Source organism: Convolutriloba macropyga, unplaced genomic scaffold, assembly GCF_964194025.1.
Source record: "Convolutriloba macropyga unplaced genomic scaffold, txConMacr16.3 SCAFFOLD_839, whole genome shotgun sequence".
Lineage (NCBI taxonomy): Eukaryota > Metazoa > Xenacoelomorpha > Acoela > Convolutidae > Convolutriloba > Convolutriloba macropyga.
This window is the reverse complement of record NW_027450319.1, coordinates 35,001-62,943: the sequence shown is the minus strand read 5'-3', so window position 1 is coordinate 62,943 and position 27,943 is coordinate 35,001. Positions and strand designations below refer to the sequence as shown.

The window sequence follows — 27,943 nt, the reverse complement described above, 5'->3', positions numbered from 1 at the left end:
TATATATAAATGGTACCGAAGTGTCCTATCAATAGTATTGTAATCAGAAATCCTGTTATGTGCAGTGACGGTTATATGTATAAAGAGAAATGTTTAGTTGAGTGGATTATTTCGAATTGTACTTCACCTATAAATCAAAAATTTATTGATTTTGTCAATATTTGTGAAATAACTGAAAAGTGTTTAAATGAATATTGTGATGACATAGAAGGCCCATACGAACGCATTAATTTTACATATTCAAAGGAAGAAACAACAATTAAATATTATTTAAAAATCATTGAAGAAGATGATGAAGTAGATATAATTTTTGATAAAGAATTAGTGTTGAAGCTAATTGAAAGAAATTGTGCATGGTTCGATTTTGCAAGTGATGAATTAAAAGATGATAAGGAAGTTGTTTTGATGGAGATTGAACATATCGGGAAGCTTATAGATTATGCTAGTAGTAGACTACAACAAGATGAAACAGTCGTTCTTGCAGCCGTGAAAACTACTCCTAATATTATAATAGAACTATGCGAGAAAATTTTGATAAATCATTTAATCTATGAAACTGCATGTTATTATAATAATGTAAATTTTAGAGATGACATTCTTTTAAAAAATTAATTAAATTCTAACTCTATTAACAATATGATTGAAGAATTAAACAGTATGAAAAAGTTATTTGAATAATTTAATTTAAAACTCAAAAAAATTATATGTTTGTCAAAGTGCGGATATACAAGCATTAAGTGAACATATTTGATCAATTATGAATCTATTTTTAGTGTGTGTAAAAGTAAGCGAGCTCTATATATTCACATATTCAATATATACACATATTCTATATATACACATATTCTATATATACATATATTCTATAACAATAGTATTCGAAGCTGGAGCGAAGTGCGAAGCACGAGCTAGTAGTAAGCGAGTGCGTAAGCACGAACGGTGAGGTGCGAAGCAGCGAGCGAGCGTTAGTATGTTGCCGGATAGGGTTCCTGTTTCGGGGGTGGGTGTCTCGAGCTTGCGAGAGATATCCATTCTCGGAACTGTTGCCTTATCCGCAATCTACTATACTACTAAAGTTGAAATACAAAATTAAATTATATATATATATATATATATATATATATATATATATATATAGGATTACATACGAAAAGCATCGTTATATTTAATATTTAATAAACAAAGCAGTGTGATAGTAATTCAATATTTTCAATATTTTCATTTGAACATATCGTAAACAAATGGTTAAGCTGTTTTAATTTGCATGCTTTCTTCAAAAAACGCTGAAAAAGGAGAGAACCAATGGAACAAAATTTTTCTTCCCGTTTTAGTATATGACTGGGTGTCATGTCGATTTAATCGATACTTTTTTATTCTAGTTAATTGGCGCTGTTAGTAACTTATGTTTAAGCTGTCTAAACCAATCTTGTCTAATATTGAAGTTCTCATTAAGAACATATAACGCACCCTCCTAATTCAATTCAAAATGTTGGATGTTTTGGTCTCATGAATAAACAGGGGAAGCTCTTCTAATCACGATGTAGGCAAATGACAACTGTTGCAGTGGAAAACAGCTGCAGGCCTAAAAGGAACTATTGACCTTATCACGCAAAAACCTTTTGGGTTTTTGCGTACTATTGACCTTTTGAGTTTTGCGTAATAAGACAGTACGGGATTCAATAGATACAATTTATCTCTTTGAGGTCATAGAATGAGGAAAGAATGAATAATTATTTTTTGCAAATGGGTATTATAAATTGCTCGCAGCAAATTAATAAATGGCAGTGTTTTCCGGAGCCCCCACACTCGGCTCAGAGATTTCGAAATATTCAAATTTTTACTTCAGCCCCCCCCCCCCCGGTCTGAGTACATACTGCTTTTTCCGAGTCTTTCCCATTATCTTTCCCATTTTTGCATGCGCTATATATATATATAAAGCTTATAGTTAAATAACTGTGCGTCATATACAGTATGAGAGGGGAGGGGAAGGGAGGGGAGGTTGGCTGAATAGACCAGTTTCCCCCTCTTTCTGTTCCACTTATCCGCAGGTGATTGTAACCCAAAGCGCCTTCCTGAAAACGGGCCCCGAGACGATGTAAGATAAAAGGTTGATAGAACTCTGCATAACCAGAGATCCGTCGCCCAAATTGTACGCCCACGCATAACCCTCTGTGATTCCAAGATGGATGAAAACGGAGGCTCCAGTTGCGAATATTGCGTATGATATAATGAGGGATACAATCATTCTGCGGAATGCCGATTCCACTCGAAGTCTTTCCGGAGACAGAGACGCTCCGCTTACTAAAATCAGTTTTTTTTCACTAACGTTAACCTGGGATGACTAGGATCTATTCTGTTTACCCAAGTGTTTTTTTAAGCCCCTAGGGCAATTTATGTGTTAATTGTTTGTTAAATAGGACATTACTATGTAAAAAATAGCACATGCGGCTGGCGGGGCTCTAATGGGGGGGGGGGGGGGGGTTATAGCTGACATCAACATGATGGCCCACTGAATTATTTTCCGAATTTTTTTCCGTTTGTGTTAACATTTATCATTATTTAAAAATTTGGAGCATGCATCGGGGGGGGGGATGCAAATAATATGCACCCTTTAAGCTGGAGGGGGGGGGGGAGGGGGGGTTACAAACGGAAAAGATCTGAATTTACTATATAATGGTGAGTGCTCTGTAACTGGGTAAATGTGTAACGGGCGGGGGGAGGGGGAGGAGGTGGGCGGAGAGGGAGGGGTGCGTAAGGTACTGGGGGCACAAACGGAAAATATCCTATTCGCCCTATGTGGACTTTGCCTATTTTGGATTTTGGGGTTTCTAGCCGATGCTCATAGCCAAAATCTTTGAAGAAAGTCAAGCAAGCAGACATCCAAAACAGCACAAAAATCAAATTCAAGAAGAACTGCCATTCATGTGCATGGCTGAGATCTCTAAAACTGAAAACAGATTATATCACTATAAACCAATGTAATCTATTATCAACCAGTCATATCAATATCCTTGAGATCTGATGTCACTCAAGGTAACAACAGCTCAATGAAGCCCAAGGACTATTTTACTTCATAATTGAGACTACGTTTATGGGGTTTCGAGAAACATTACAAGCGTCTACCGGTACAGAAAAAACTACTTACCAAGAAAGTGGCAGGCTCTTTCCGCTTCGATTTAGGTTGCATGCAGAAAACGTGTAAATTTTGTGAAAGTGGTTTCCACAAAGCATTAAAAGCCTTAAGATGAAAAATAGGATCAAATAAATGTGAACAGTACCTAAGTTTGGCTGCACGGGAATTTCACAAACTTTTCATTCACTTATGAACTTATGTTTTAAGATATTAAAATGAGGGACTGTACTGCAAATAATCTGCCGCACAGTTTTTTTTGTGGAATGCGCCTCCGCATTGAGTAAGAGGTTGTTTTGAAACTAATTTGTTGAGCGAAGAGTACAGTTCTCTTGAAAATAACCTGATAAAGTCGGACAAATTGCTCTCGAACAACTAGTGGTAGCTCTAACTTATTGCAGCTTGCTTCGGTCGGGGGATCCTAAAATCACTATGAGAGCTTCAAATGCTATCAATAGAGGGTATTATATGCCAATGTAGTCAATAGTTAACTTTGAAATGAAAAAATTATACAACAGTTTTGCCGCACTTTTCATTTGAATAAACTGCCGCCCCTTGAGTTCAGCTGCTCAGAAATGTAAATGAGAGAGAAGTTAGAATTACACAAAACGCAAAATTCAAGGGTGCAAAAGTGACTCGAAAAACCAAATCGGTCAAGCAAAACTTTTGCATAAAAATCAGAGCCGGTGGAATACCGGAACTGACACGAAAAGTCGTGCAATAAAAAAGTCTTTCAATTAACCCTACCTATTTCAATAATTCCAAAAAAAATTAAACATTGCGATATTTAGTTGGAAAGATTCTACTTTTAGTTAGGATTGTGGGCCAGGGGGTACAGGTAATCGTGAGGGGGGCGTAGGTAGTTGGGTGGGTGAGGCAGTACGTGTTGAGGTAGTTATGGGGGATAGGTATACGGTGTAGGTGAGAGGGGGATAGGTGGGTGAGGGGTAGGTGGGGGTAGATGGAGGAGGGGTAGGTCAGATAGTTAGGAGGGACTTATATGGGATCAAAAATTCTCGAAGTGACCCTTTCACCTTGAACATTACCAGCAGTTCCCACTATACGTTAAAAACTAAGCTACTGTTCAGACTCATTCAACGTTCTTAAAACAAAAGTCAGTGCTCGAAAATAAAAGTCAAAAGTTCAAGTCATGAACAGAACTAATCTCAGCCTGGTCGAGTCGTAAAAAGACCAACACGTTTACAACACTTGCTTCAAACTTCGCTCAAGAATAATTAAAAAGTTTTGATTAAAAGGTGTAACCCTTCAGGATATCATATTACATCTGTAATATATTTCACAGGTCACCTACCAATTTTTGTTACGTATGGATGTAATTATAACTTTGCATTACACTGTTGCTTATTTTCGAAAGGGAAATTTTTTGACGCATTTGACGACAGCTCACAACGAGAAAAAGTAAAAAGATATGAATGAACTGATGATTGAAAGCTGAACAACTTCGTCTCAAAGCCCCTGCCTGTGTTTTTCAGTCTAATGATCTGAATGGGATGATGAACCAATAAGAGATAGTTAGAACGAGACGGTTGCCAAAGAACTCGCCTCAAAATTTTATAGGTTTTGCGGGTTGCAAATTGACATTTATCGTTTTCTTTTACAATTCTTGGTACCCTTGGCTGACGTGTATTCTAAATTTTTTGACTGAATATCCTAAACGGCAGAAACACTTTGCAATAGCTATTGACAAAAACATTTTGAAATAAAAAAGCTAAAAAAAAAGTTGTTTCATTTTTTTCAATTAGAATTTCTACATGTAGGAAGTAGGAAGTAAAAATAAAAATTATTTCAGTATAAAAGCTAGATTTTTGTGTAAATTTGCACAAAAAAACACCTTGCCCAAAAAACAAAGTCAATTTATAAAAATCTAACAAAATAGAAAAAGTTCAAATAAATTGTTATTACCTTTAGATTTGTTCAGCTTGTAGATGAACCCAGCGGAGAAGCCCAGAATTAAAACTCCAGGAATTGCAAAGTAGAACACGTACACCTGCACCTGGACAAAAATGTCAACAAATCGGGCCGAAAACCAATCCAGAACGATTGCACAGTCGTCTCCCTCCTATTTTTGGATCCATTCTGCCATCAATTGTTTCTTAACATAATTAAGACGGCTCGTGCGCGGTTTTCAATCTTTTGAAAATTAATAATAAAACAAAACATTTCTAGTTGCTAACAGCAATCATATTTGATATATTGCGCTGATTTTATTTTTCAGAAACTTAAAAGTACCAAACAAAAAATTTGAAATTGTGTTGAACAAAAGATCTATAAGTCGCTTCCCTAGTCGAGACCAGATGGTTATCTTGCAAGATTCTGCCAGAATCTTGCGAAAAATGGTTATCTTGTAAGATCTTGCAAGACGAATGGTTATCTTGCAAGATTCTTGCAAGACGAATGGTTATCTTGCAAGATTCTTGCAAAAAAAAAAATTTAAAAAAACACGCCAAAATGTGGCTCTGGGTGAAGAAAAAATAATCCAAATAATTGCGCAAGTGAACACTCAACAAGAAGACGCAAGTGAACACTCAACGAAATGTGGTGAAAATACCAAAAAAAGTATTTTTAAATAATTTTTTCTATACGGTGGAGCGAAAAAGATCCCTCCCAACCTAGGGTTTTGAATTGTTCCTGTAATCTACTTTCGAAAAATAATTACAGTTTTTCAGAGAGATCAGTTGGGCGCAAGTGAAACTGGAAGGTGTTGAAGGGAGACAAAATAGGTGAAATTACCAAAAAAAAGTATTTTTGAATCATTTTTTCTATACGATGGAGCGGAAAATATCCATCCCAACCTAGGGTTTTGAATTCTTCCTGTAAACTACTTTCAAATAAAAATTACAGTTTTTCAGAGAGATCAGTTGGGCGCAAGTGAAACTGGAAGGTGTTGAAGGGAGACAAAATAGGTGAAATTACCAAAAAAAGTATTTTTGAATCATTTTTTCTATACGATGGAGCGGAAAATATCCATCCCAACCTAGGGTTTTGAATTCTTCCTGTAAACTACTTTCAAATAAAAATTACAGTTTTTCAGAGAGATCAGTTGGGCGCAAGTGAAACTGGAAGGTGTTGAAGGGAGACAAAATAGGTGAAATTACCAAAAAAAGTATTTTTGAATCATTTTTTCTATACGATGGAGCGGAAAATATCCATCCCAACCTAGGGTTTTGAATTCTTCCTGTAAACTACTTTCAAATAAAAATTACAGTTTTTCAGAGAGATTAGTTGGGTGCAAGTGAAACTGGAAAGCGTTGAAGGGAGATAAAATAGGTGAAATTACCAAAAAAAGTATTTTTGAATCATTTTTTCTATACGATGGAGCGGAAAATATCCATCCCAACCTAGGGTTTTGAATTCTTCCTGTAAACTACTTTCAAATAAAAATTACAGTTTTTCAGAGAGATTAGTTGGGTGCAAGTGAAACTGGAAAGCGTTGAAGGGAGATAAAATTGGTGAAATTACCAAAATAAAAATGTTTAAATCATTTTTTCTATACGGTGGAGCGAAAATTATCCCTCCCAACCTAGGGTTTTGAATTCTTTCTGTAATCTACTTTCAAATAATAAATAAAAGTTTTCAAAGAGATCAGTTGGGTGCCCCTCAGGCTTTTATTAGGAAAAGGACAAAAAAAACAACTAAAAAAGATCTTTGTAACAAAAACTTATAGCTTTACTGGTTTCCAGTGGGTCCTATTTAATATATTTGGTGGCCAATTGCTCCTAGTAATGTTTCGCCTAAACTGATTCAGAGGGTTTGTGAATCAATAGAGATCAGCTTTGAATGTAGATTTTTGAAAAAATTTTTTGAGGGCTTAAGTTTTCAGAAAGCGTTTTTTAGTTATGGTCCGATCTTCAAAACACTATTTTATGGCCCATTGTTGAGCTAATGTAATCACTTAAAAGAATACATAGACTGTTTGCGTTAGATGTTTCTTTAAAATGAAGGAATTTCTAAATTTTGCTGTAAAAACGATACGTTTCAAAGAAAAACTCGCAATTGCGTGATGTTTAATTATCTCTGAGCATTCTCTAAGAGATTCCATCCAGTAAACTATACGCATAATCATTTTAACAATTTTAGTAGACTATCTTGATGGGAAATTTTCACTGCTTGCAAAGCCCCCAGGCTTTTATTAGGAAAAGTACAAAAAAAAACAACCAAAAAAGATCTTTGTAACAAAAATTGATAGCTTTACTGGTTTCCAGTGGGTCCGATTTAAAATATTTGGTGGCCAATTGCTGCTAATAATACTTTCTTTAAACTTATTCAGAGGGTTTGTGAATCAATAGAGATCAGCTTTGAATGTAGATTCTGGAGAAAAGTGTTTTAGGGCTAACGTTTTCAGAAAGCCTTTTTTAGTTAAGGTCCTAATATCTCTCAACAAAATCTTCAAAACTCTATTTTTTTATTGGCCCATTGTTAAGCTAATGTAATCAATTGAAAGACTAAATAGACTGTTTGCGTTAGGTGTTTCTTTAAAATGAAAGAATTTTTAAAATTTGCTGTAAAAATGATACATTTCAAAGAAAAACTCGCAATAGCGTGATGTTTAATTATCTCTGAGCATTCTCTAAGAGATTCCATCCAGTATACTATACGCATAATCATTTTAACAATTTTAGTAGACTATCTTGATGGGAACTTTTCACTGCTTACAAAGCCCCCCAGGCTTTTATTAGGAAAAGTACATTAAAAACAACCAAAAAAGATCTTTGTAACAAAAATTGATAGCTTTACTCGTTTCCAGTGGGTCCGATTTAAAATATTTGGTGGCCAATTGCTGCTAATAATACTTTCTTTAAACTTATTCAGAGGGTTTGTGAATCAATAGAGATCAGCTTTGAATGTAGATTCTGGAGAAAAAGTGTTTTAGGGCTAACGTTTTCAGAAAGCGTTTTTTAGTTAAGGTCCTAATATCTCTCAACAAAATCTTCAAAACTCTATTTTTTTATTGGCCCATTGTTAAGCTAATGTAATCAATTGAAAGACTAAATAGACTGTTTGCGTTAGGTATTTCTTTAAATTGAAGGAATTTTTAAAATTTGCTGTAAAAAATGATACATTTCAAAGAAAAACTCGCAATTGCGTGATGTTTAATTATCTCTGAGCATTCTCTAAGAGATTCCATCCAGTATACTATACGCATAATCATTTTAACAATGTTAGTAGCCTATCTTGATGAGAGTTTTCACTGCTTGCAAAGCCCCTCAGGCTTTTATTAGGAAAAGTACAAAAAAACAACCAAAAAAGATCTTTGTAAAAAAAATGATAGCTTTACTGGTTTCCAGTGGGTCCGATTTAAAATATTTGGTAGCCAATTGCTGCTACTAATTTTTCGCTTAAACTGATTCAGAGGGTTTGTGAATCAATAGAGGTCAGCTTTGAATGTAGATTCTGGAAAAAATTGTTTGAGGGCTTAAGTTTTCAGAAAGCGTTTTTTAGTTAAGGTCCTAATATCTCACAACGAAATCTTCAAAACACTATTTTATGGCCCATTGTTAAGCTAATGTAATCAATTGAAAGAATACATAGACTGTTTGGGTTAGATGTTTCTTTAAAATGAAGGAATTTTTAAAACTTGCTGTAAAAATGATACGTTTCAAAGAAAAACTCGCAATTGCGTGATGTTTAATTATCTCTGAGCATTCTCTAAGAAATTGCATACAGTAAACTATACGTATAATCAAATTAACAATGTTAGTAGCCTATCTTTATGTAAACTTTTCACTGCTTGCAAAGCCCCTCAGGCTTTTATTAGAAAAAGTAGAAAAAAAAACAACCAAAAAAGATCTTTGTAACAAAAACTGATAGCTTTAATGGTTTCAAGTGGGTCCGATTTAATATATTTGGTGGCCAATTGCTCGTAGTAACATTTCTTTTAAACTGATTCAGAGGGTTTGTGAATTAATAGAGATCACCTTTGAATGTAGATTCTGGAAAAAATTGTTTGAGGGCTTACGTTTTCAGAAAGCGTTTTTTAGTTAAGGTCCTAATATCTCACAACCAAATCTTCAAAACACTATTTTATGCCCCATTGTTAGGCTAATGTAATCAATTGAAAAAATACATAGACTGTTTGCGTTAGCTGTTTCTTTAAAATGAAGGAGTTTTTAAAATTTGCTGCAAAAATGATACGTTTCAAAGAAAAACTCGCAATTGCGTGATGTTTAATTATCTCTGAGCATCCTCTAAGAGATTCCATCCAGTATACTGTACGCATAATCATTTTAACAATGTTAGTAGCCTATTTTGATAAGAACTTTTTACTGCTTGCAAAGACCCTCAGGCTTTAATTAGGAAAAGTACAGAAAAAAACAACCAAAAAGGAGCTTGGCAACAAAAAGTGATAGCTTTACTGGTTTCAAGTTCGGCCGACTCAGCATGTTTGGTAGCAAAATACCTGCAGTAAAATAGCACTAAAAAGGATTCAGAGAATTTGTTAATTAATAACCGCAGTTATGAACGTACAATTTTGAAATTACTGTTCGAGGTCTCAAATTTTCGAAAATCGTTTATTTTGTTAAATTGCTAATATCTCACAACACAATGGGTTAAAACTTACGTTCAATGGGAATTACAGCTCGTGTCATTTGCTCAACGACCAGTTACAAGAAAAGGAACATAAATTTGGTTTAAACGGTGAAATTTACAGTTGAAAGTCATTTTGGGTCTAAAAATGGACATTTTTTGCTATTCTTTGTCTAATAAATTTTTGTTAAAGCTGTCATACTGCAACTTCTTGGTATCAAATGACAGCCTATTATCTCTACTTTTGGAAAATATAATATACTAATAGGGTTTTACAAAGTTTTATTGTAGAATTTAGCCTCTGAACTAGTACTAAGATGGGTAAAAAATGACTAAATTTTTCACCGATCAAAGTTAATTTGCTTAATAACTTTTTTGTTTGTGAGAGTTGTGTAACGTGTTATAGCTCATTTTCTTGCTTATTTTACGAGCTTTCTGAATATATATAACAAAAAGAATTCAGAGACAGTCTTCATACTGAATTTTAGCTTTTTTCGGGGGTTGAGCTGAAATAGACTAATTTCGGCCCCGGACCAAAAATCGTCATCAGAAAAATCGATCGTTGGTTGTTCCAACATAGGTATATAGCAAGATTCGAATACGTTGAGTTCAAATATACCATTTTTTTTCAAATCCGTTTAGTAGTTTAGGAGATATTCAAAGTTTAAGTCGTCGTAGTATTAAAAATTCGAATTGCAACGTGTCCTTACCAGTAGGTGCGGGTCAGTATGTAGCTGCAAGTAAAGGAATGATGAAATCACTCGGGTCAAGAAGAAAGGCAACGAATGTGATTAAGCAGATAAATGCAGAGACTAGAACGTATTAGACGATTATGTAGACGATGCTCTTGTAGAGTCGGTTCAGAAAGCGCTCACCTTAGTCATTAATACCTTATACAGAGTACCCCTCTACCTTATATCGAGAGTAATACTTTATATAGATTAACTGTTTAGATATTAACTGCAATGGTTTTTTATGTAGATGCCCTTTTCAGATTATTTGTTAATGATCTAACGAAATTGAAACTGTTCAAGTGGCAACCAGAGATTTGGAGCTTCTGAGTACCTGTAATGGCTTCCCAGTGAGTAATCTTTTTCAGCATGTGTATATTTGGTGTATATTAGGTGGGCTCTGTATATTTGGTGGGGAGGGGGGGTGGGGTGGGGTGGGGGGAATGTGGAGGCGCATAACGTACTGGGGGGGGGACAAATGTATGTGTTTCCCACTCAATTCCGTCACTTTTTCCCATTACAGACATGCTGGGCGCATATTATTTGCACCCCCCCCCCATCCCAGACGCACGTGCCATATTTGATTTACTATGTAATCACACGTGCTTTGTAATTGGGAGAGCTCTGATCACACCCTTTGGGGCTGTTTTGTCTGTGACTGTTTTGTCCGGACACGGTTTTATTGTACTTAAGAAGACAATAATCCCATAATCGGTTGACATAATTTCATATCATGTCCCAAGGGCTGCTTAGGCATGAACGAATGATTATAATACCAATAGAACCAGTAACGATTATAGTACCGGTAATAGTACCAACTATATGAAGGATTAAAATTGGGGTGAAATGATAGAGGGGTAAACAAATAGGGGTGAACTGGAGGACCGATCTGACCATGCTGATTATCGTCTGAAAGCGTCGAGCTATAAACTGAGCGTATAAACTGAAGCGTTGAGCTCACATATAACGCATAACGAAGCTGTCAAATGAAAAAGAATAAGATATCCGTTTACGTACATTGACTTTGCCGATATATTTCCTGCTTAATTTCAAAATTCCCCCAAATTGAGGAAATTTTCAAAATAGTCGTTTATTTAACCCGTCACTTCTGGAAAATTAAGGGAATGTGAATTTAAATTCATTCAGTGTTTCGGATCACCGGTCAAACATTTCCTCACAAATGTATGAATTAAAAAATAATCAAACAAAATAGGGAAAAATTGCACTTATTTTCTACTTCAACATACTAAATCAAGGGACGAACTGTAAAAACAAAACAAAGGTACCCCGGTTTAGGTGTGCGACCCTAAACCGCTTTGATCAGACCATTTGGGTCGCATACCGGTGTCGTGCTGCGACCAAAAATACCTGGTCTAGGAAATGCTTGAGTCGCACGATGGTCTGGTTCATGGTCGCACCAGGGTCTGATCAGAGGGCAAAGTCTGGTCAATGGTCTAGACAATAGCCGCGCTACGGACTGATCAGAGGGTAAAGGCGCACTATAGTCTGATCATAGGTCGCACGAATCTCTGGACAATGGGCACACGATGGTCTGATAAAAGGTCTCTTGGGTCGCACTACGGTCTGGTCGTCGCACCACGGTCTGATGAAAGAGCATTTGGTCGCACGATAGTCTGATCAGAGGGCGAAGTCTGGGAAATGGTCTGGCACTTTCCTCACACCCCATACATACATAAACACCACACACACGCACACACAACCACACACTCACACACGCGCGCACACACTCTCACACACACACACACACTGACCCACACACTCACTCTCACACACACCCACTCACACACTCACTCACACACACAATCACACACACTGACTCAAACACACTCACGCTCACTCACACACACTCACTGACTCACACACACTCACACTCACTCACACATTCACTCACTCACACACTCTCTCACACGCTCAATCACACTTTCACTCACTTACACACTCACTCACACACAATCACTCTCATACACTCACTCTCACATTCACTCACACACACACAATCACACACTCACTCACGCTCTCACACACTCACTGACTCACACACACACTCACTCACACACTCACTGACTCACACACACACACACACTCACACATTTACTCACTCACACACTCTCTCACACACTCACTCACACACTCTCACACACTCAATCACACTTTCACTCACACTCTCACTCACACACAATCACTCTCATACACTCACTCTCACACTCACTCACACACAATCACACACACACTCACTCACACACACTCACTGACTCACACACATACACTCACTCACACACTCACTGACTCACACACCCACTCACTCACTCACACATTTACTCGCTCACACACTCTCTCACACACTCACTCACTTAAACACACTCACAATCAACACACACACACACACACTCTGACACGCACACTCACACACCCCTTCACACACACACACGCAATCATACTCTCACTCACTTACAAACACACACACACTCTCTCACACACACACTAACACACACACTCGAGCACACTCACTCAGTCACTCACACACACACTCACACTCTCTCACACACACACTCACACACTGACTCACACTCACTCACACTCTCTCTCACACACACTCTCTCACACACTCAATCACACCTTCACTCACTTACACACTCTCACACTCACTCACACATTCACACACTCTTTCAGTCACTCACACACACACACACACACACTGACTGGCACACACACACTCACTAACCCACTCATTCGCACACTCAATCACTTACACACTCACTCACCACAGACGCATACTCACTCTCACACTCACTCAGACACTCACAATTACTGAGCAACATTAAATCACCTTGATTCTTCAGGACTCCGAGGTTATGTCACTCACTCACACACACACTCACACACACACTCACACTCTCTCTCACACACACTCACACACTGACTCACACACTCATTCACACACTCACTCACACACTCACTGACTCACACTCACTCAAACACACTCTCACACACCCACTCACTCACACACATTCACACACTTATTCACACACACTCACTCACACACTCATTCACACACTCACCCACACACACACACACACTCACTCACACTCTCTCTCACACACTCACTCACCCTCACTCACACACTCTCACACACTCACACACCTTTACACACTCACTCACACACATTCACACACTCACTCACACACACACACACACTCACTGACTGGCACACACACACTCACTCACCCACTCATTCGCACACTCACTCACTTACACACTCACTCACGACAGACGCATACTCTCTCACACTCACTCAGACACTCACAATTACTGAGCGACATAGAATCACCTTGATTCTTCAGGACTCCGAGGCGATATCACTTAGGTGCTCTGTAAGGGACACCCAGGTGTTTTCAGTAGCTGCAATAACAATAACTGAGCGACATTTATCTCCTTCATTCTTGACTTTGTGAACTGGGGTTGTCTAGGTAAATTGCTTTTAGATCCAGTCAGAATCCAAAAAAACGATCTGCGAGGGTTCTTGAGAAAGAAGCTGCGTTGTCCAATAGCGATATCACTCTACCCGACGACTGGCACTGCATTTTTTACTTCCACAGAGATTTTACTTACTCGATGATAAAATGTTCCGCGGAACAGATGTGGCCCGAAGGTTTCAAAAACTCTGAAAAACTCTCACTTGTGAAAGGTAGCCTTGTTCAGATTAACACAGGACCAAATTACGATATTCCGGAGACAGGAGAATTCAAAGTACAAGGGAAGGAGAAACTTCTATCCAAGGTGATGACTCAAGTCAGCAGTCTTAAGCGTGGAGGTCACAATGCGAGTCAAATCGATTGCGATAACTTGCTAAAACAATTCTCTTGCAACGATGAGGCAGAAGAAGTTAATACCCAAGCAAACGCTTGCAAAAAAAAGTGTCCAAAGACTAGAAAAGATATAGAAATCCCCGTTGCGAGCAACAACGAGGATGATTATGCTGATAATGATGATAACGATTTGCCAGATATGCCGGAAATAAACCATATAGTAGACCATTATCTGAACCAATGTGAGAACAATCCAACTGGACAAAACCCGCCCCAACATAACTCACAAGAGGTAATTTTTCGATCGTAAATAGAAACCAGTGCTCTGTAAGGGACGCTCATTTTTTGCAAAATGGCTGGTAATGTTTTTGCTGAAGTGTTTGAATATAAGACAAGCCTTTTTAACCAGCTCTTGATTTCGTCAAGCGAGCATAGCCTACGTAGTTATCCTAACTCAATGAAGTTTGAAGTTGCTCTCAAACAAAGTTTTAGCAATTGTCCTATGGTCTTTATTCTTGCGATTTTTTCGTCTGACCTATATTCATTCCAGAGCCCTACCTTTAACCAGTCGTTCGAGATTAACACGCCCGACGTGTGTCGGTTGTTTTTTAAAGTTGTTTTTGCTTAAGGAATTCTGCTGGGATCAATTTCATCATCTAATGGATAGAATTGCGGCTCTTCTGGATGCGGGCAACCAAGTTCTAGGTCAATATATGACGTTTGCCAAGAAGGCAATTGATGAAATCAATCGGTTACACCAAAATGCAGAACTCAACCAAGGTGTGCCCATTCCGGAACATGAGGAAGAAAATCAAGCAGAGGCTTATATTTGGAAAGGAATCAATTTACTTGCTCTGGGAGGCTCGACCTACCGGGAGAGAGCCATGGCCATAGCCAATAAGATGTGGACGGAGGAGGAAAGGCTTAAGTTTTGCATTGAGCCCAAGAAAATTCTGTCTGGCGGGCGAGAGCCAGCGGATGAAGAACGGACTCAAGTTTTCCGAGAAGTTATGGGTAAAGTAATGAAGTTGGACTTCTCAGAGGAGAAATATAGGTTTATTTTGAAGCATGTCAACCAACAGGGTTGTGATTTTCTTCGTAAAAAGCGGCGATCTGAACAAAAGGAGAATGAACAACCGAACAATGTGGAAGAAACTGTTTAGGCATCGAATCTTCTAAATCGGTGTCGGTTTGTGTTTGTTTTTCACTTGCCAGAAATATTGTTTTGAGCTCCTATTCTTTTTATATTGACTTAAGCAAAAACTTCAGTTTGAAGAAAGTCTTCATTTTGGTTGAAATTAAAAATTCTATAACCGGATCATTAAATTTTATGGGTTCTGATTTGTATAACCTAATAATTGCTTCTGATGCTGTGCGCTTTTGATTAATATTTGTTCACAGAGATTGTTTCCAGTCACTCTGCAGGGTAAGCTTACATAGCACAAATTGGTGCCTTCCTTGTTTTACTGACACTAATTTTTCATTGTTAGAATGCTTTGTTTCCATCGTGTTTACACGTTTCCATAAATTATCAAAGAACTGAAGCTTAATTTCTGCGATCAGCAAAGATATACTCATTTGTTTTACTGTTGTCTTTCGATGTTCAATATTTGGTTTTGTGTATATGTGAGTTGAAATATCTCATTTCCTGTATTTTTTTCTCGTTTGTTTTGGCATTGTTCATTTGAATATTGATAATTTTAGGTTTTCTAAATCTTTTGGTGGAATTTCAGATTTTTTGCTGAATATTGCAAATTGTGTTGACAATTTATTTCACCGCGGACAAGCAGCCACTTTCAATATCAGAATGAACTCTGAAGCAATTCGTGTTGAGGTTAGTTCTCGGCTTGGATGTTTTGTAACAACTAAAAATTTATCGCATTTAAACAATTTTTTCTCTGTGCTCTGAAAGGGACACAAATCTGTTAAGTTCACTCGAAGTATAATTAAGTTTTTTTTAAAGGACGAGCCTGGACAAGGCTATGAACGTGCTGGCAAATTGAACTGCGTTGTCGCTCTAATGAACGTTGAAGAGGCCCTTAGAAGGAGCAACAGGCTTGAGGTGGACGCCAGAAATCAGATGCTGTTGATATCGAGGTCACTTCGTCAAATAGTGAGTTCCTGCTTTAAATTGAGTTCGGTTCTCTTTAAGTGATTCTCGCGTTTTGAGGGATCCAAAATTTTCTCATTCACAATTACAAGCCGTTAAATTCAATTGGCGGCAATTTATTACTAAAAGTCAAATAATAAGTGCGCTGACATTGATGTCATTTTTTTATTTTAAACCTGTAATGGCTTAACCCTGTAATTTTAAACCTGTATCTTAATTTTTAACCTGTAATGGCGTCATTTGAAGCCCGCTAGTGTGTTTCTGAGTCCTATCCAGGCTCCCCGACAAGCGGTTTGCAACTGATAATTGATTAGAGCTCTCACTGGTCGTTCTAGAGAAATTCTTCCAACCTTGGGTAGGTTATGTTTCGAATTGCTTATTTAAGAACTCCAAAGAGGTCGAGAGGAGGCGTAAAACGGCAAGCAGACAACTTATATATAAGGGGAAGGATCTGTTGGGCTATGAGGGATCTCGCGATGACTACGCGGGATATGGCCGGTATCTAAACAGATGCATTCTAACAAGAGATGAGCGCATGAAAACTTGTTGGTTTGCACAGAGAGCGACCGGCGAAGGACGATGTTTTGCCTCTGAAGAGGATGAGAAGTACTTCCAAGGTATCACATTAAGCTCAAAATTTCTAATAGGAAGATATAAGTTTCAGAAGCGCTAGTTTCAAGATTTAGTTTTACGTCTTTCGTATTTTCCTTTACTGTTCCCCTTTTAAGCACCTAAAATTAATTGATTTTATTGTACTACACAATTTAAATAGCAAGTGAAATATACACCTCGCTAATGAAATAAAATCAGACACCTACTAGTCTTTCCAGAGCAAAAGATTTGAAGTAAATTTTTTTAGAAGCTGTTAAGAGGTTCTGTGGGGATAGCCTGTACGCGCTGCGTCGCGCAAAAGACGCTGCAAATGCACTAGGCGTGCGAGAAAGGAACGAGAGAAACTCTGAAGGCACAAGAAAAGAGGGAAGTAACGACGAAATTTAATCTGAGTTTGCTCGTTCTGAGTGATTTAAACATTAAAGTCAACTTGCTAAAAACTCTTGCAGTAAATTAGTTTTCAACTTGCTTTTTTGAGCAGAAACGTGCTTGTTATTTTCTTTCATGGGTTTGATAGTAGACTTTGAATGTTTTCTGGATGTTCTTCTCTTCAATGTACTGTGTTTTATTTGTTTGCTCTGAAGGATACTCAAATTCGGTTCAAACTTAAATTCAGTAAAAATTCGAATTCGGTTCAAACATTCTACATCAACTTGCTAAAAGCTTGCGTAAAAGTAAATTTTTAACCAGCTTATTTGTGGAGAACGTGATTGCTTATTTTCTTTCATGGTGTTTTTATCTCCAATGAACTGTATCTATTTCTTTATTTGCTCCGAATTAATTTGCTCGGAGACTCAGAAGTGCAATTTAATCCTTGACGTCTTATTTTTATTTACTGTGTTATTGGTAATTGTTGCACTCTGCCCAATTTTTTTTGATACTTGATCGGATATTTTGATTTAGTTGACGAGATGTAAATGTTTATCCTTGCTTGCCTTGTGATAATCAATGCCCAATGTCTGCGCTCTGAAAGGGACGCACATTAAAAAACTTAATGTTTAGTTGGCAATTTCTGCGTAATGTTCAGTCTTATTTTGTGAATCTTATAGTAACTTGGATTTCCTTACTCTTGTCTTCGAATTCCTTCACTCTCGAACTTATATCAGTTGTTACTTTCTCATGGGTTTAGAAAATTTTTAGAGGATAATGTCGAGCACAAATTTGAATCCGTATGTCTACTCGGCTAGCATTTTCACAAAGAGCTGTGTGACCTGGAGACAGTTGGCCAAAATTGACTACAGCTTAACAATTCGTTGGGTCGATCGGGAGGGTGTTCGCTCTCATAAAATTGTGGTTGATGAGGAGCTGGACGAAAATGAAGGCACGGCTGCTCTGCGCTGTTTTTTGGATGAGGAATACGGTAAAAGTATGGAGTCGGTAAATTATCAAGTGGTAAGTTACCTTCCTAGCGAGTCATTTAAACAAATTGGACTGTTTGCTAAAAGCGAAATTGCCAAAGGTGAGGTAATAAATGGAGTTGTTGGGTATTTAGCAGAAATTGAGGACTGTGATATTGTAGACGACTATAATGATATGTCTGTCATCTATAGCAAGTTAAAGAATATTCAATGGCTAATGCTGGGTCCGGTTTCTTTCGTAAATGCCTCATGCAAAGCGAATGTCGAGTACAAACATAAGGGTAAACTCATATACTGCACAGCTTTAAGAGACATCAAAGCTGGTGAAGAGCTTACTGTGTTTTATTCCAGACATTTCTTCGGTAGCTTTAATGTAAATTGTCTTTGTCCTTTTAAAAGTCATCACGGTAATCCTTTCGCCAATGATCCTGAACCTCCTAAAAAGCGCAAGAAAACACAGACCACAGCTATAGCTTCAACACCGGTTAATAAAGATAATCCCGAACCCGTTTACGAAACACCATGTAGGCGCATTTTAGTAGATAAACTTCCTACTAGGAGATCCCTTTACGAGGCATCAAAGGAAAGTGATGATAACGAAAGTTACATTTCGTATGATTCCTACTTTGGGCAACTAAAAGTAAGTCCGATTAAGACGCCATCCTGCATTCAGCTTGAATCTTTTCCATCTAGTAACACTGAAGCCAATATCACCCACCCCATTCAGGAACTTGATAAAACTGTTTTTTGCTCGACCCCTGTGAGATTAGACCTGATTGAAGAAGAAAATGTTAATGATTGTCGCTTTGACAATGAGGACGTGAAATCATTTATGTTTCAGGAGGAGGGCACACAGTTGTTTGCTGGTTCTTCATCGTCAACAGAAAAGTTCATGGCAGAGTTTGAAATGATCTGCGATAAGCATAAATTTTCTAAAGTCGGCCGACAGGATATCCTTAAGCTTTTTGCGAAAAATTTACCTGTGCCTAATAACTTATTCGCCAAGCTCTCTATTCCTTTTTTACCAACAGTGTCAACTAGTAACTTTGAGAATGCTAAGCTTTGCTTTGTAGATGTTAGGAGCCAAATAGAGAAGGTTTTGCTTCGGAACGTTTCGTATATTTTGATGTCATGGGGTGGCAATTGTTCATGGAAAACTTCGTGTGACTTTTTCGAAAAACCTCAGGTGCGACTAGTTTTGAACATAGATGGTGCGCCTGTTTTTAAGTCTTCTAAGTTCTCTGTTTGGCCGATATGGGTGCAGTTATATAATCTTCCGCCTAAACTTAGAGGAGCATTTTCCAATCTGTGCTTGCTCGCGATGTGGCATGGAAAATCAAAGCCAGAATTTCACGTTTTGTTACCGCGAATCGTTTTTGAGCTGGAATCTTTGTTCGACGCTAACTTAGAAATTGAGGGATTAGGTGTTGTTAGTTTTTGGGTGCGCTCAATTGTTGCAGACATGCCTGCAACCGCTTGCGTTCTTTGTATGAACCAATTCAATGGCTACTTCTCCTGTCCGCATTGTTTTATGAAAGGTCTCTCAAAAAATCATCGAATGCTTTTTCCTGCAACAAAATCTTTTGTTCTACGTGAAAACCTTGATTTTCGAGCCTGTGGTAAAGCTGCAGACGATGGTGAAACGATGAAATTTGGAATTAAGTCGTCAACTCCTTTAAATAAGATTATTAATCTACCGTGGAATTGCCCCATTGACCCGATGCACCAAATTTTTTTGGGTACTGGTAAAACATTATCGAAATTACTAATATCTTTAGCGAAAGGTCCGTTAATGCAAAAAGCAGAGACTCTGATGTCTAGGGTTAAGGTGCCGTTCGATATTCAACACAGAACAAAATCACTATCCGATGTTCAATTTTGGAAAGCGTTCGATTTCAAGCTGTTTTTTTTTCATATTGCTCCGCTTGTTTTTAACGTTGTTTCAATAGAAAGGTCCTATTTTCAAAGTTTCATCCGCCTTTGCTCCGCCATCAGAATTTTGTCACAGTTTGAGGTAAAGCAGGAGAGTTTATTGGAGGCAGAAAGTTTAATCGAGTTGTTTTTTGAAAATTTTGTTGAGATCTATGGCTCAGATTCCCAGTCTTTTAATTTCCACACGATGAGACACCTGTGTGAACAAGTCAAAAGGAATGGACCGCTTTGGTGCTTTTCGGCCTTTTGTTTCGAATCTGCGAATCATGGTTTGCTAAGTGCTGTTCAGGGTACTATCAAAGAGCCTGAAGCGATCGTCGAACAGTTCGTAAGGCATCAAGCGTCTTTCGAAAAAATACCCATTGAAGCTTCTGAAAAATGTTTGCAAGGACTGACCTCGGTCAGTGAAAGTGTAAAACTGTTTTGCGGTGACAACGTTGATTTCTTTTTTTCCAGATTTCGAAACCGCGGAAAATGTTTTGCGTCGTTGTCGTACACTCGTATAGGTGAAAATTTAGCTGAATGTATCTTTCAATTAAATGATCTAAGGTTTTTTCGCGTTGATAGTTTTTTCTCGAACTCAAGCGGCATCTTCGCTGTTGGAAAATTTGCTAAAATTGTTAAGGAGTATAAACCCGCAGAGCTTCCCAGGTCACATGGATTTTTTTTTGAGTTATTTGGTTTAAATGATATGGAAATTATTCCAGCTGAGGAGTTGAGATACAAAACTGTTGTTCTAGTGCAGGAGACGTGCCTTTTTGTAAGTGTTATGAATGAAGGCTTTGAGCACAATTAGTTGATTCACTTCAAACTTAGATTATAGATTTCGGAAGTATAGATTCTTGCGTTTTTAAGGACTTTAAAACTCAATCAAAACTAATTTTTGTTTTATTTATTTCAAATGAAGTTTTTTGTTATATTAGTGATTTCTTTTTTATTGAGCCATCCTCTCCCTTATGCCTCCGCCCCCTCTCCTCCATCCCCCCTTCCCTCAATTAAGTTTAAGATAGTCCTCCGAAGCAACAACTAGCTACTGAGAAAGTCAAACTGTGAAATCTAAGCTGCGCTGAAAGGGCCAGCTCGCTCTCTTTAATGTGTTCCTGATACTGATTGGGTTAATTGTTTTAGACCTTCAGTCATCATTGTGGGAGACAGCAATCTTGTGAGACTCAGTAAAGAAATCGACGAGGATAATCTTCTACAGGCAAAAAATGTTTCCCTCAGATGCCGACCGGGTCTTAGAGCCAAACACCTCAACGCCGAAGACTTACTCTTTTGCTCAAAATTTGACATCTGTATTTTGGTAGTGGGAAATAATGACATTTCTTCTCACCCAACAAAAAAATGGATTGTACCCGAAAGTCCCAGAAATACCGCAGCTAAACTGTATGCTTTTGCGATGTGTCTGATGGATTTAAAAACTGAAACTAGAGTTGTTGGTCTCATGCCTAGGCCAGATGTGAAGTATGACATTGTTAAGAAAACTAATGACTATCTGAAATTCTTGCTCGCGAAAATGTACGTTGGACCTAGAAAAGTTCATTCCTCTCATTTTATCAAGGAAAACTCGAAAGACCTTGCTCATCTCAACTTCTTCGGGAAGAAACTGGTGCTTGCTCTAATTCTGCGCATTATTGATACACGATTCTAATTACTTGCTCTTGAACGCAGCTCATAGGAATTATTGTAAGCGTGTGTATCTTTTTTATGCAAATCATTCGCTTGACAATTTCGCGCTTTTCTTCTAGAACATTCTTTGACTCCTCAAGTGAATTTTTTACGCTTTCGTTCATCATCTATGAGTGATTTCTAGTCCTCCGAAGTTGCTAATATAAAATTGTTGCTGTCGTTCAAGAGCAATTCTTTCGACATTTGTCGATTTATGTTTTGGCTTGTACTGAAAATTTGGCTTTGCTTTGAAAGTAAAGTTGCTTGTTGATACAAAACACAGACAAAGTTTAAGTAAGGAATCTTGTAAATGGTTTTCGATAACTGCATCTCGAATATAATCTCGAATATAAAATGCTTCGAGAATCAGTATTTTGTCAATCAATTTCTTTTAGAGTAATTAGAGCAAATTCGAAATGTCATGAAATTATTTGCCGATTTTTGGTAGAGTTCGCAAGATATCGAAAGCCAGTTTCAAGATCTGCTGTTTTGTGTTTTACAATGTTCAATTAGTGTAAGCGGACTTGTTATTTCAATTTTGAAGTATTACTCGAGAAACTTTCAATCTGTTCAGATAGAAGTTTATGGCTATTCCTTAAGTTAAGCGACAAAAAGTTGGTTTTCAGTTGCAATTTTCCTCAAAAAATGGCAGGGTCTTCAAATTTATGGCTTAATTATTTTTTCTGGTTATTTAATTAGAAATGCGAGCTATTTTGAATGAATTTTACATTTAGAAAGGTCAGTAGAGACAATTCCTCTTCGTGGGAGAGGGAAACCAACTTTTTAGTCGTTGCTGTGTCCTTGAATTGTTAATTCATGATGATTTTGTTTTCCAGTAAAGTTTGCATTCTTGTTTTCTGACATTATTGCTTTGTTTGCTTGCCCTTTAATGGCCTCAAAAAGTTTCATTTTCTAATTTCCGCAACAATTAATTCATGTGGTTGCTGTGAAAATTTTTTTGCTGTTCCTTCGAAGACTGGCATTGAGAAAAGGCTAAGTTTTCGATAATTTATTCAAGATGCACTGGAAGGGTCATCAATATCTAAGAAAAAAATTGACTTTTTGCTGCGTAGCTGTTTCAAAAACAGTGTAATAGAAAAAAAGCGTAGACTGCGCTGTAAGGGCCAGTCATGAAGTAAAGGTTCTGATGTTCCTCTATATCCTCCGTCTGCTGCTCCGATTTTTTGTTCAGGACAGTACTACAACCAGTAACGAAGAGAGGAAACACGAAGTGGGTCATGGTGAGGCTCAGTTGGGGCTGGTTGGTGGGCGGGAGGGGCTCTTCACTTCTCTTAGGTGGGCCTGCGGCGCGTTTTTTTTGGTTTTCGGCCATACCGTGTCCGCTTTTGCCAGGCACACCGTGCCCTATGTTTTTGTTTTCGACACACTGTCGCCTTTTTATGGGGGTGTTGAATGGGCACATTTAGTGTCCAGTGTTTTGCGCGGTTTGCTCGTAAATTTTGACTTCCTCGGCCTTTGCTTTGCCTCGATTTGTGCTGATGCACAAATAAAATTTAGGTGCTGCTTTGCTTTGTCCACTTGGAAGGCTCAAGTGGACAAAGCAAAGCAACACCTAATTTTTTTGTAGCGCTTAGGTTTTGCGTTGTGGTGACGTGTTTTTTGTTTTGCCCTTTCGTTTTTTCGTTGCGCTTCTTTTTTTCCTCCGTTTTTTGTTTGCTGCGATTCGAGTTTTTGCGCTGTCGACTTTTTTGGGGGTGTTGAAGGGGCACACTTAGTGTCCAGTATTTTGCGCGGTCTATTCGTAAGTTTTGGCATTCGGGGCTTTGGTTTTGCCCGGCTTTGTGCTCATGCACAATTAGGATCTAGGTGTTGCTTTGCTTTGGCCGCTTGAGCCTTTTTGTTGCGCTGTGGGTCGGTTGACCCAATTCCCCGCCCCCTTAGGTTTTTGCGTGCGTCGGCTCCGTTGTTTTTGCGTCTCGCTCGTCTTCGCTTTTCTTGTTGTGCTCAGGTTCCACTATTGTTTAGTAGGAGACGAAACACCAGGAGGAAGAGGTGGTGGAGTGGCAGCTGGGGAGGATGGTGGGCCAATGGGACGTCTTTGTCTTCAAGGTGAGTTTTCCGCTCGCGTTTTTCGGGCACGTCGTGCCCTTTTTCTGGCGCTTTTCTCTGGGACACGCCGTGTCCCGCTCCTGTTTTTGTGCTTTTCTTGGTGTTGTTTTTCTGTGCGGCGAAGTGTTTTTGTTCGCGGCGCTTCGAGTTTTTCGCACTCTCGCCTTTTTATGGGGGTGTTGAATGGGCACATTTAGTGTCCAGTATTTTGCGCAGTCTGCTCGTAAATTTTGACTTCCTCGGCCTTTGCTTTGCCTCGATTTGTGCTGATGCACAAATAAAATTTAGGTGCTGCTTTGCTTTGTCCACTTGGAAGGCTCAAGTGGACAAAGCAAAGCAACACCTAATTTTTTTGTAGCGCTTAGGTTTTGCGTTGTGGCGACGTCTTTTTTTGTTTTGCTCTTTCGTTTTTTCGTTGCGCTTTTTTTTCCTCCGTTTTTTGTTCGCTGCGATTCGAGTTTTTGCGCTGTCGACTTTTTTGGGGGTGTTGAAGGGGCACACTTAGTGTCCAGTATTTTGCGCGGTCTATTCGTAACTTTTGGCATTCGGGGCTTTGGCTTTGCCCGGCTTTGTGCTCATGCACAATTAGGATCTAGGTGTTGCTTTGCTTTGGCCGCTTCAGCCTGTGTTGCGCTTTGGGTCGGTTGACCCAATTCCCCCACCCCCTTAGGTTTTTGCGTGCGTCGGCTCCGTTGTTTTTGCGTCGCGCTCGTCTTCGCTTTTCTTGTTGTGCTCAGTTTCCACTATTGTTTAGTAGGAGACGAAACACCAGGAGGAAGAGGTGATGGAGTGGCAGCTGGGGAGGATGGTGGGCCAGTGGGACGTCTTTGTCTTCGAGGTGAGTTTTCCGCTCGCGTTTTTCGGGCACGTCGTGCCCTTTTTCTGGCGCTTTTCTCTGGGACACGTCGTGTCCCGCTCCTGTTTTTGTGCTTTTATTGCTGTGTTTTCTGTGCGGCGAAGTGTTTTTGTTCGCGGCGCTTCGAGTTTTTCGCACTGTCGCCTTTTTATGGGGGTGTTGAATGGGCACATTTAGTGTCCAGTATTTTGCGCAGTCTGCTCGTAAATTTTGACTTCCTCGGCCTTTGCTTTGCCTCGATTTGTGCTGATGCACAAATAAAATTTAGGTGCTGCTTTGCTTTGTCCACTTGGAAGGCTCAAGTGGACAAAGCAAAGCAACACCTAATTTTTTTGTAGCGCTTAGGTTTTGCGTTGTGGCGACGTCTTTTTTTGTTTTGCTCTTTCGTTTTTTCGTTGCGCTTTTTTTTCCTCCGTTTTTTGTTCGCTGCGATTCGAGTTTTTGCGCTGTCGACTTTTTTGGGGGTGTTGAAGGGGCACACTTAGTGTCCAGTATTTTGCGCGGTCTATTCGTAACTTTTGGCATTCGGGGCTTTGGCTTTGCCCGGCTTTGTGCTCATGCACAATTAGGATCTAGGTGTTGCTTTGCTTTGGCCGCTTCAGCCTGTGTTGCGCTTTGGGTCGGTTGACCCAATTCCCCCACCCCCTTAGGTTTTTGCGTGCGTCGGCTCCGTTGTTTTTGCGTCGCGCTCGTCTTCGCTTTTCTTGTTGTGCTCAGTTTCCACTATTGTTTAGTAGGAGACGAAACACCAGGAGGAAGAGGTGATGGAGTGGCAGCTGGGGAGGATGGTGGGCCAGTGGGACGTCTTTGTCTTCGAGGTGAGTTTTCCGCTCGCGTTTTTCGGGCACGTCGTGCCCTTTTTCTGGCGCTTTTCTCTGGGACACGTCGTGTCCCGCTCCTGTTTTTGTGCTTTTATTGCTGTGTTTTCTGTGCGGCGAAGTGTTTTTGTTCGCGGCGCTTCGAGTTTTTCGCACTGTCGCCTTTTTATGAGGGTGTTGAATGGGCACATTTAGTGTCCAGTGTTTTGCGCGGTTTGCTCGTAAATTTTGACTTCCTCGGCCTTTGCTTTGCCTCGATTTGTGCTGATGCACAAATCAAATTTAGGTGCTGCTTTGCTTTGTCCACTTGGAAGGCTCAAGTGGACAAAGCAAAGCAACACCTAATTTTTTTGTAGCGCTTAGGTTTTGCGTTGTGGCGACGTGTTTTTTTTGTTTTGCTCTTTCGTTTTTTCGTTGCGCTTCTTTTTTTCCTCCGTTTTTTGTTCGCTGCGATTCGAGTTTTTGCGCTGTCGACTTTTTTGGGGGTGTTGAAGGGGCACACTTAGTGTCCAGTATTTTGCGCGGTTTATTCGTAAGTTTTGGCATTCGGGGCTTTGGCTTTGCTCGGCTTTGTGCTCATGCACAATTAGGATCTAGGTGTTGCTTTGCTTTGGCCGCTTGAGCCTTTGTTGCGCTTTGGGTCGGTTGACCCAATCCCCCCCTTAGGTTTTTGCGTGCGTCGGCTCCGTTGTTTTTGCGTCGCGCTCGTCTTCGCTTTTCTTGTTGTGCTCAGTTTCCACTATTGTTTAGTAGGAGACGAAACACCAGGAGGAAGAGGTGGTGGAGTGGCAGCGGGGGAGGACGGTGGGCCAGTGGGACGTCTTTGTTTTCGAGGTGAGTTTTCCGCTCGCGTTTTTCGGGCACGTCGTGCCCTTTTTCTGGCGCTTTTCTCTGGGACACGTCGTGTCCCGCTCCTCTTTTTGTGCTTTTCTTGCTGTGTTGTTTTTCTGTGCGGCGAAGTGTTTTTGTTCGCGGCGCTTCGAGTTTTTCGCACAGTCGCCTTTTTATGAGGGTGTTGAATGGGCACATTTAATGTCCAGTATTTTGCGCGGTTTGCTCGTAAATTTTGGCTTCCTCGGCCTTTGCTCTGCCTCGATTTGTGCTGATGCACAAATAAAATTTAGGTGCTGCTTTGCTTTGTCCACTTGGAAGGCGCAAGCGGACAAAGCAAAGCAACACCTAATTTTTTTGTAGCGCTTGGGGTTGTTTGACCCATTTTTCCCTCCCCCCCTAGGTTTTGCGTTGTGGCGACGTGTTTTTTTTATTTTGCTCTTTCGTCTTTTCGTTGCGCTTCTTTTTTTTCTCCTTTTTTTGTTCGCTGCGATTCGAGTTTTTGCGCTGTCGACTTTTTTGGGGGTGTTGAAGGGGCACACTTAGTGTCCAGTATTTTGCGCGGTCTATTCGTAAGTTTTGGCATTCGGGGCTTTGGCTTTGCCCGGCTTTGTGCTCATGCACAATTAGGATCTAGGTGTTGCTTTGCTTTGGCCGCTTGAGCCTTTGTTGCGCTTTGGGTCGGTTGACCCAATTCCCCCACCCCCTTAGGTTTTTGCGTGCGTCGGCTCCGTTGTTTTTGCGTCGCGCTCGTCTTCGCTTTTCTTGTTGTGCTCAGGTTCCACTATTGTTTAGTAGGAGACGAAACACCAGGAGGAAGAGGTGGTGGAGTGGCAGCTGGGGAGGATGGTGGGTCAGTGGGACGTCTTTGTCTTCAAGGTGAGTTTTCCGCTCGCGTTTTTCGGGCACGTCGTGCCCTTTTTCTGGCGCTTTTCTCTGGGACACGCCGTGTCCCGCTCCTGTTTTTGTGCTTTTCTTGGTGTTGTTTTTCTGTGCGGCGAAGTGTTTTTGTTCGCGGCGCTTCGAGTTTTTCGCACTGTCGCCTTTTTATGAGGGTGTTGAATGGGCACATTTAGTGTCCAGTGTTTTGCGCGGTTTGCTCGTAAATTTTGACTTCCTCGGCCTTTGCTTTGCCTCGATTTGTGCTGATGCACAAATCAAATTTAGGTGCTGCTTTGCTTTGTCCACTTGGAAGGCTCAAGTGGACAAAGCAAAGCAACATCTAATTTTTTTGTAGCGCTTAGGTTTTGCGTTGTGGCGACGTGTTTTTTTGTTTTGCTCTTTCGTTTTTTCGTTGCTCTTCTTTTTTTCCTCCGTTTTTTGTTCGCTGCGATTCGAGTTTTTGCGCTGTCGACTTTTTTGGGGTGTTGAAGGGGCACACTTAGTGTCCAGTATTTTGCGCGGTCTATTCGTAACTTTTGGCATTCGGGGCTTTGGTTTTGCCCGGCTTTGTG

The 27,943-nt window shown here is 39.5% G+C and overlaps 1 protein-coding gene across 1 annotated transcript in view; it reads right to left on the bottom strand.

Annotated features, from left to right (window-relative positions):
* Positions 1-2,026: 2,026 nt before the first annotated feature.
* Positions 2,027-27,943, bottom strand: part of LOC142355789 (uncharacterized) — a 49,653-nt gene continuing 23,736 nt past the window's right edge. Inside the window, exons 4-5 of the mRNA XM_075407849.1 lie at positions 5,054-5,203; positions 2,027-2,301 (exon numbers count right to left, since the gene is read on the bottom strand). Coding sequence (XP_075263964.1) covers positions 2,039-2,301; positions 5,054-5,203 — 413 coding nt within the window. The 3' untranslated portion in view covers positions 2,027-2,038. The remainder of the gene's footprint in view (positions 2,302-5,053; positions 5,204-27,943) is intronic.